Here is a 10,342-nt window from a genome sequence, read left to right as displayed (position 1 = left end):
AAGGGGGCTTATAAAAAAGATGGTGGCAAACTTTTGAGCAGGGCCTGTTGTGACAGGACAAGGGGGAATGGCTTTAAACTAAAGCGGGGTAGATTTAGTCTAGCTATAAGGAAGAAATTTTTTGCGCTGAGGGTGGTGAAGCACTGGAATGGGTTGCCCAGAGAGGTGGTGGATGCCCCATCCCTGGAAACATTCAAGGTGGGGTTGGATGGGGCTCTGAGCAACCTGATCTAGTTGAAGATGTCCCTGCCCACGGCAGGGTGGTTGGACTAGATGACCTTTAAAGGTCCCTTCCAACCCAAACTATTCTATGATAGATGATATTTAGTGCTTAGTCACACATGCTCATTTTCTCATAGATCTCTCTCGCATCCACGTACTTGTAAGCACCAAGATTTGTGTCTGTGTGATCTGGCCAGGTTCACTCATGTGTGACATGGACTGCAACAAACATCAGTTTTCGAACCCTCCGTATGTCCCTTGGGTTCATCTTAATTGGCGATGAACTGTTTTTAGACATGTCTTTTGTACTTTTTAGGAGTCAGACAGGTATTAAGATGTGATCTTTTGCCTCAGAATCTTGCTTGCTTCATCCTCCATAAAACTTGGGCAACATTGCTGCCTGTTGTCTTTGCTTCCTCATTCTGACTATCTTTATGACTACAGTCTGTCTTGGGTTGGGATAAACGTGGTGTGGTATGCCATGCTTTTTGCCATCCATCTGGTTTCAGAGTGTGGATCTGCTGCTGATCAGTCTTGTGTGCTCTGGCCTTGGAGCACAGGCTCTCTGGTCTTGATTCAAGCACATTTCTCAGTATATACCAGTTTGATTACTGTTGATGATTGCTGTTGAACATATTCTTGATTATAAATATCAACTGTTCTTGTAACCGTTCCTGTACTTTGGTTTCTCGGTGCCTTCACAAGACACCCTTCCAAACACACTTCATTCAGACCACTCTTAAAAATTCTGTTACAAATATCTTCAAAGGCCATAGCTTTTCCCTGATCTAATAGCATATAAAAAATTGGTAAGAATTCACATTATAGAAGCATTTAATTCTAAACTATGAGTTGCATTATGACAGAACAAAAATGTAATAATGAATCACTTGAATTTGCTTATTATCTTAAAAAAGCTTTCATGCAGTTGGTATAACATCACTCTAAATGTTTAGATTGTTAGTATGCATGTAGGAAATATTGATTATCGGTCTTTATAATGAACTCTTTATGTTCTTTGTTTAAATATTGTTGAAGTTTGGAGAGATTCTAAACAAAGGTCTGCATGATTTTAAATAGAAATGTAATTTCAAGTCCTGTCTGTCTTTCATTCTTAGCCATAATGACAAGTACAACCTGGGAATTTATTATATATTTTCTTTTAGGTAATAAAAAGGCAAACTAAGCTACCTTTATTCATGAAAAATACTTTATGCTTGGTGGCCTTAGCCTGTCTTGGGAATCCTCTGCAAGTGAGGGTTACGGGACTGGTGTCTCTGGTCTTACACAGATACACTTCAGAGGATCCATTTTAAGAAAGTGTAAGACAGACTGTCACTTCTGTTCTCTTGAGCCCTTGTCAGTCCAATACCTGGAGTTAAGTCTTCCATTCCTTTTCAGACTGTGCCTACAGACATCTTCAAAGACATAATTTGTTGCTTCAGATACTATCACTGCAAGGTTCATGGGAAATAGTTGGTACTTGTTCACTGTGTAGTGTGAATAACCCTGCACTGCTCCTTGCCCCTAATTCTAATAGGGACTGTGTTGACCTTGTCAATCATAAAAGATCTGTCAAAAATATTAGGAGAGATAATAGGCAACTATTTTAAAAAAAAAAAAAAAAAAAAAAGTGTTTGCCCTTGGCTTGTCTGATTTTTAGGGATTGCGTTCAGAAGAATTAACCTCAGCTATAACACTCAGCAGGTTTCTCCTGGGCTGTTGGGCAGTTTCTCTGACATTGTTTCATTAAATATTTAGCAAAATACTTTCAGAAAGTAGAATTCTATTGTTAGGATAATAAATCTGAAAATCAGCATGGAGTGTAACTTTTTAGCTTATGTAAAGACCTTATGGTTTTGTGCCTTTTCTGGCTTCTTTTCTTTCTTGTAAGGCTTTTGTTACAATTTCTTCTTTGTGCCAGCTTTGAGTAGTTTCTTAAGAAAAGATTTCATGAAATCTCCTTGTGAGTAGGTCTCACTGAGCCTCTTCCAGAAGTTCTGTTGTGATTATAAATTTTACTGCTTCAAACTGTGAGCTAAAAGCACCCTGCCAGTACTGTCGTTTTGAACCCAACGACCAGTGTGGAGCTTAGATTATGTCTCAGTGTGTAATAGTTGCTGTGCTTGTGAATAAAGGGTCACCTTCATGAGCAGAAGATGAAAGAAGCCAACCATGCTGCTGCTGTGCAAATCTTTGAGAAAGTAAATACTTCCTTGTTACCTATGAATGTGTTGGATCTGCACGGTCTCCATGTGGATGAAGCTGTGAATCAGTTGTCCAGAGTGCTGCAGGAAAAAAGTGAAGGTAGGAATAAGCTAATAATTCCTGCCCCCTAAAAGTTATTCTCCTCTTTTTCTACTAAGAAATCACGATACATGGCAATATCAGAGGGAATTAATGTAATTTAATAACATGTAAAAGCAACTGGCCTTTGTGTTGTTTTATTTTCAAAGCTTCCTCATGGAATTCTTTTTCTTTGACATGGCAATGATTCTTTTTGCTCTCTGTCTTGCCCCCCCCCCCCCCCCCCCCCCCCCTCCCCCTTGTGCTTCTTTGTAAATCTTCCTTTTCTTTTCATTTTATCCTTTACTTTTATTTTTCTATTGAAGACTTGATCTATCCTTCCTGGCATTTTTAACAGAGGCAGTAATGCAAACATTTGTGTCATCTTTGCATTGCTTTGTCAGAACTATGTTGTTGTTTTAATCTTTAAAGAAAAATCATTATGCTGGAATTCTAACCACAATGATTATATTGTCTTCAACTTTTACATGAAAGTGTGTGATTTGAGCTATCTTTCAGTAACTTCCGTATCGATTTGTCAGCAGGATCTCTTGAGATCAGAATAGTGCTGCTTCCATAAATGTCATTTTGTGCAGTTTTGCTTGAGGGCTTGTTTTTTCTCCCAGTGAAGTGTTCAAGTACTTCATGAGTGTTCTTGCTCTAAAAAGATACGTTTTCTGCATTATTAGTTTACCTTATATATTTAAGCACACTGGGAATGCTTTTATAAGAAATATTTCTTATACAAGGTACCACTGCACAAACCTAATTTTTTGAAACAGCTACTCCACACAGGAGAAACCAAAGTGTTCAGTGGGACGTTTGATAATCCTTTTCTTTCAACATACATCAGAGATAATTAAATTGCATTATCTTGTGCTATTCCTAAAATGACATTTGTATACTTTAAGCTGTAACCTAATGCTTTTTAGAGCTAAATTTCCTGAGCTGCACTTACATCAGGAGTCCTGGAATGATGGTAGGGGCTCTCCATTCAGTCCATTCACCTAAATCTAAAAAAAAGTTCATTTCAGTGTGCATACATGGGAAAGGGATCAATATGGGGCACTCAGTGCTGGCAGAATTAACCGTAAACTAATATAAAACCCAAATAAAGTTAAGCAAGAGAGAGAGGGAGGGTAGTTGAGGAAAAATGTCATGTGAGCTGATAATCTTGAACTGGCAAATCTTGGCTTTGTGAGAATCCAGTTTAATTTGTCTTTCCTCTTTTTCAAACTCTTCATCAATTTACGTTGCTGTGATCTCTGGGAGAAGAGCAATTTCTTTTGTTATCAGGGCTAGGTGCCCTAATAAAGCTCATGTGATGTGTTGATCTGTTGATTCACGTGCTCTGACGTAGCAGAAATTAGTTCAAATAAGTGTGACTTAAATGTCAAAAACTGTGTGGATTTATATTTTCCTCCTTCTTCCTTTCTTTATCCAATAAAATGTTATTTCTTCATTCGCATTAATTTAAGATAAAACGTGAAACAATAGAGAAGTGTCACTTAAACTAAATTACACCCACCTCTTAATTTTGCAATTTTAATTTACATCACAGGATGTAAATTCCAAGTGAAGATTAGATGATAGAAACAGTAAAGCTGCTATGAAATTAGAAGGATTTTGTGATGATCACAACATGCATATTGCAAGCAATCTAGATTTAAAAAGCTTGACTATATTTTTTCAGAATATCTTTTTCAGAAAAGGAGAAAAACGGCTACGTTTATGTAAAAGATGCATAGCCAGCATGGGAAAGCGCAGTTCTAAATCACTAGTGAGAGTTTTCAGGAGAACGGATGGAAAGGTTATACTGAATGCCAAGTCTCTGCTGAGGGAAAATTTTAACCGTTACAATCCCTGCTGTTACAGAGTACCAGCAGACTGGTGGTAAACCATATCTCTGTGTTATCACGGGAAGAGGAAGCCATAGTCAGGGAGGAGTTGCTCGCATCAGACCAGCAGCTATCAGATACCTCACAAGCCACAACTTCAGGTGAGTTTAGATTTTTGTTACTGATACATTTTTTTTTTTCTTAACCCACATTTGACTAACTGAAAATTGAAGTTAGTTTTAGAATACTGTTAAACTCCTAAACAGATTAAGGCAGGTCTGCTGTTTCAGATTAAAGTAGGTCTGCTGTTTTATAAATCCAATGCAATTGTGTGACACAAAACCATCTTATACGGGGCACTGATTAAATGGTAGGTCCTTCCCTCTGAGATAGATTAAAACACTATAAATTAAACTTATCTAACATAGTTTAATTACATATTTCCATTCAAGGTTGCTAGCTTTACTGCAAGAAGTTGTTAATCCTGCTTTTTATTGATCTCCAATACCTGCTTTAGTTCTCAGCTTCTTATGTGGGACAGCAATCTAGCAAGTCTGGGCTGGCATCAGTGTATTTGCTGCTTTTTCTTTACAGGAGTGTATGAAGGTGACTGTGAAGGTGGGACTCGGAAATAGCAAAGACTTCCCTTCCCATTTCCTTCTTACTTTCTACAGAAGACGAGGGAGAAAATCTGTTTTGAAAGAAGAGGGAATGAAAGGGAAGGAGGAAAAGAGGAGCAGAATGAATATAACCAAGAATATTGGGTGGCTTTTTTTTTTTTTTAAATCTTCCTCTTAGTTCCTGCTGTTTCCAGCTCTTCACCTCTCCAGACCCTGTAAAATCCTCCTTCACTGTCACATCCAGAGGACATGATGCTGATTTCCTGACTCTCACATGCACACATACTTGACTGAGAATCTTATCACTTTCCATGTTTGATGAGGGCTGAAGGAGATGGCATTGCACATAGCTTTCATGTTGAAGCTTCATCTTTTCTCGTTTCACAGGTTCACAGAAATAAAACCAGGCTGCCTGAAAGTCATGCTGAATTGAAGGGTTGTCAAGAAGAGAAGAGGAATATAGAAACTGAGGTGTCTGATTACAGCTAAAAACTTTTTGAACAACTGCAATAGTATTTTGTAATCTGTTTTAAAGGACGGATATTTTATTAGAAATGGTCTCAATTTACAGCAAGTGGTTTTGTCAGTATGTTTCCAAGAAAATTCTTGTGTGGAATGGATCCTTTTTTGAACCTGCAAAAAGAAGACACAGTCTCAGAAATGCAGATTAAGAATTCTGCTGAGCAGTATATGATGTTTTAAAGGGAAGTTAAGGTACGATTTTTAAATATAACTGTCTTCTCATCATACCCAGTCTGTCTTTTGACCCTGACACATTTTAATTGCTGTGGATTCTGTGCTTTTAAAACACAGAGACATAGTACCTTGTACAAAGTTATTTTGTGATTCAGAACTTTGTGCTAAACCCTTCAGAAGAGCACAGGGGAGGTGGAAACTCTGCAACTACTGATATTTCAAACCCAGTTACAGCTGAGTGCTGAATGTTTCTAGGTTTCTTCAAAAGTCGGATGTATTCTTTTTAGTGGTTATTTTGTGATGGGTTGACCAGTTCTGTTGTCCTTATTCCATTCTAAACTTCCCCTGATATTGATGGAAGTTGCATATAAAGGACTGTATATTAAGACCAGCTGTGTTTTTGGTAATTTTGCAGATTTACTGTGATCTGTTAAAGGGAAAAATACAGCACTGTAGTTCAGTCTCTCCTTACACATAGCTAATAATTTTGCAGGAAATGCCCTTACTTTTTTCAACATCTACTGGATTAAAAGTGTTTCTTCCTTTATGGCTTTTTAAATGGAGCAAATTGAGTTCTGTTTCACTTTGCAGGTGTCTAATAGTGACGTGTCTTCATTCTGTGTATTAAATTTGGTGATTTCCTTGTAGAACATATGATTGTCTGTGAGACATTTTAAATGTATTTTTAACATCAAAGTGAATGCTAATACTACAGTAGTAATTGCCTAACTGGAAAGTCTGGGAGTACAAAAGTTATTCTGTTGGTGGTGGTGTTCCATCAGCATCTAGAAATACCTGTGTAACAAAACCAAAACAACAACAAAAAAACCTCCCAAAACACCACCCCCCCATTAAACATAAACACCTGCACTTTGACAAGTGTTTCCAGTAACCATTCAGAACTTTTTTTTAATATAAATATCTTCTAGAATGCATTACTACTTTTAATTACATCTTTGCCTCTTGAAAGGCATACGAGTTTTTTACTAGAAACCATTTAATTTTTGTTGTAAGGCTTTTTCAGAACAGGTATGAGTTGTGTATTAGGAATAATATTAATAGGTTAAAGACTAATGGGAGGGTTTTTTCATTTTAAACCACTTTTGCAGTAAATTTTATCCAGGAACTACATGCACATAGAATTTGTGTATGAATCCATATGTGTGTGCAAGTTCTGCCATTTGTGTGCATGGGTAGTAATAAGCAAGGAACTTCTGTGAGAAAAGCTGTGCACAGAAATAGGTTTCACTTGAAAATGTGTCTGTATAAGTTGCTGACAAACTGAAAGACATGTTTCCTCAATACCCATATTTACTGTAATAATACAGTGAATGCAATGTACAGTAGACAAAATGAGTTTGTCATGCTTCAAGAGATAATTTTTTCATGGTGATTTCAAGTGGAGGAATAGCTTGAATAATATTTAATCAAAGGGACTCTTACTGGAATAACAGACTGTCATAATAAGTTTTATATTTTTTGTGGGTACTTAGTTCATCTGAATTGTGTCCCTTCTCTTTTTCTTTCTCTCTGGGCTGCTCTGGTAACCAGTGGGTGAAATACAAAAGATCTGTGCTCCCCAAACAGCACTAGCAGAGCTGTTTCTGCCACCGCACGATGTCCCGTGCGGTGAAGCCCATGCTCCGTCCTCTGCGACAGTGCCTAAAATGGACTGAGAGGTCATTTAGGCACTTGGACTCGAGACAGCAGTTCAGACCGTCAGCTGTCCAGGGTTGCAGATGCTAGAATTGCCTCAGCGGAGCTAGGATCTTTCTTTTGGACCAAGGAACTTCCTTCTGCTCCTGAACAGGTTTTCCTTAGTGCTACTGTTTATAACGAATGGAGGGGCAGCTCTTTAAAGCATAGTCCCTGTTGGTTGGCCCGGGTGGCTGAGTTGTCCAGCAAAAGTCCCAGTGTATGCTCAGAAGTGTTGCGTGTTGAGCTGCTGGGTGCCAAGCCTTACAGCAATGTGCTTGTAAACAGGGAAGTGCCAACACTTCTGGTTGTTTTGGGAGGGGGCCTGATTCACTCAGCATGTTCACACCATTCCCGACATGGACAAAGACAGCTTAGATTTCAGTTCAAAAGATGAGCAGAAAAAGTGGTTGTTTTGCTCATCTGTTCATCATAATCTAGTTGTTGACAAGTTTACCCTGGAGATGAGAAACACAGCTTTTTACCTTCTTCTGGCCTAGCAAGGGGACGACGATTGCGCTTGACTCTCACTTCCCCAGAAAATGCTCTAACCAGTGTGCTCAGCAGTATTCTTGAAGTCGCCACTTCCTGAGCCTCTTTCAAAATCACCACTGCAAGCTAAAAAAGCAACATCAAGGGGACAAAAGAGATTAAAGAATGAAAAGTGCATAAACAGTCTCTGGAAGGGGCTAGGACTCTTAGAAAAGAAGCCGTTCCCACTGAGCTTCAATGTCCCTCCATATTATTTTTTCATCTCTTAGTCCTGTTTGGATGAATGCATTAAAAATGTTCAGGGCAAAACCTCAGCTCCACTCCTTCCTAGGAGAGTTTGTTTTCTCCAGTCTGTCGAAGTCAGCAGAGGAGTATGTAGCTTAAGAGCAATTTGGAGTACTTCTCCCTCTCTCTGTTGCCCTTTTGGGTACAGGTGGAGGTTCACTAAGGTACTCCGAATACCCTATCTGGTTATACATTGATCATTCGCCTAGTATAAATTGTTTGATTACAGGCTGAACTTTGATGGAAGACGGTGGTTTAAAATTGTAACATGGGCAGAACCGGTCTTGCCTCTATTGAAGTTAGTGACAGAGCCTCCATCAGCTTCAGCAGCTCAGGGTGAGGCATTGCAGTTCCAACTCAGAGAAAATATGATGAGCTCAGCCTTTTTCTTCCATAGGAGCTTAAGCACGTGCTTAGAAGCTGTGCTGAGCTGGATACAGAATGGAGCAGAAGATCAGTGCACAGAGAGAAAGAAAGTAGACTTTTATTAGTAAGGATCTCCATGCCTTCAGCTACTTGCCAAACTGTCAGAAAAAAACCACTGGACTTCTTGTATTTCTTTGACTGTTTTTATAATGTATAGTGGGATGAATTACATAATTGTTTCCAAACGATATTTCAAAGTAGGTTACATTTTAGAACTTCCAGGTTTTCTGATGTCTTCTGCAGTTACATCAGTGAGAATCCTTGAGGCATCATGTAAATTCTGTATCATCTTATACTTTTGATTAAAGTAGCACTTAGCAGTATTGCCACCAGCACTCTGAAATAATGTGCGACTGTTAAAATACCTATTTTGTGTACCACTTTTTATTCTGTTCTTCAATAGCATGTGGTTGTGATTACTGGTAGCCTTTAATACATGACTTCTGGTTTCTTTTTTACAAAACATTTTAACATTTATCCTAATTTTTAATTTAGGAAAATTATCTTTTTTTTAATACAAATTTTAATGCGTGTGTTAGCATTGTTGAGTAATCTTACAGTAAAGAGGAAAAAAAAAAGGCCCAGAGGAGCAATGAAGAAAGTTGTTTTCCTAAGTAATGTGAGTGTTCAAAAATATATTTCAGTTGATTGTGAAAGTAGTAGGGCAAAAGTGATTTTTTAAAAAAATATTTCAAGATACCTTGATAATACTTTAATGACTTTGGCTTTTGCTTTTAATAGTATATAGTACCATTTTAATTAAACTTAATGTTTTTGTAGGCCTGTTGAAGGACACCTCAGGCAAAGTTAACTGGCATTTTTTGTGGCTGGTTGGAAACATTTTGAATTTGGGATCCCCATTTAAACAATGTCCAGATGCTCTAGGCATAACCTAGAACATCACTAGAACTAGAACATCTGGAACATCACTGTTGTGAATATGTACAGTGTCGGGGAAGATCTTTATATATGCTTAGCAGAATGTGCATTCTAGAAGGTTTTACTCGAGGTGAAATGTAACCAATTTGTTATTTAATCTTGCCACAAAATATGGTGGGTAGACAAGAGAATAATTTCATTGTTGGTAATGGCAAAGAAGGATCATCATAAATGTAATATGAGAAATTATACATAGACTTTACATTACTGATGGTTATGTCTTCAAATGCAATTCACATTTCCAGAATAATATTGCCCTCTTTGCAGAGCTAAGGAGATGATAGAGTATGAACACTGTAACAAAGAAGAGTTCATTGGCTTACCACAATTCCCAAGGATCATGTTCTCTTAAAAAAAAAAAAAAAAAACACCACACAAAACCCAACCAAAGCCCAACTGTTCATGCTATTTCAGCTAAATAAACTGTGCAGAGGATTAAATGACTTATATGTGAATATGCCTGTGAAAAGACCTAGTGTTGCAGCTACCAGTTGTAAAAGCTGTTAGGACCAGTACATTGGAAGATATCAATGTCTATTTTTAAAGTAAAAGAAAAAATGATTTTTGTATATGTATAAAGTTGTAATTTTGCTGTTAACTATAACTTTCATTTTTTACTGAAATACCATTTTGTAATTTGCATTTAGAATTTCTAATGTGAAAAGGAATTTACAAAATCTAGTTTAATAAAGGATTTTTGCCACAAGTATAGCCTTCTGTCTTTCCTTGGAAGGCTACATTTCAGCTTGTATCAAATTTTGTCAAATAGTATAGAATCATAGAATCATTAAGGTTGGAAAAGACCTTCAAGATCATCAAGTCCAACCATCAACCCAACACCAC

General features: G+C 37.6%; 1 protein-coding gene across 1 annotated transcript in view; it reads left to right on the top strand.

The window, feature by feature from the left end:
- The window catches only part of N4BP2 (NEDD4 binding protein 2), a 38,104-nt gene extending 27,901 nt beyond the window's left edge, over nucleotides 1–10,203 (top strand). Inside the window, exons 16-18 of the mRNA XM_009280140.1 lie at nucleotides 2,361–2,529; nucleotides 4,384–4,507; nucleotides 5,354–10,203. Of these exons, the coding sequence (XP_009278415.1) occupies nucleotides 2,361–2,529; nucleotides 4,384–4,507; nucleotides 5,354–5,399 (339 nt within the window). The 3' untranslated portion in view covers nucleotides 5,400–10,203. The remainder of the gene's footprint in view (nucleotides 1–2,360; nucleotides 2,530–4,383; nucleotides 4,508–5,353) is intronic.
- The last annotated feature ends 139 nt before the right edge of the window (nucleotides 10,204–10,342 follow it).

Source organism: Aptenodytes forsteri, unplaced genomic scaffold, assembly GCF_000699145.1.
Source record: "Aptenodytes forsteri isolate BGI_AS27 unplaced genomic scaffold, ASM69914v1 Scaffold35, whole genome shotgun sequence".
Classification (NCBI taxonomy): Eukaryota; Metazoa; Chordata; class Aves; order Sphenisciformes; family Spheniscidae; genus Aptenodytes; species Aptenodytes forsteri.
Note: the sequence above shows the minus strand (reverse complement) of the source record. Positions and strands in the feature narration are given on the sequence as shown.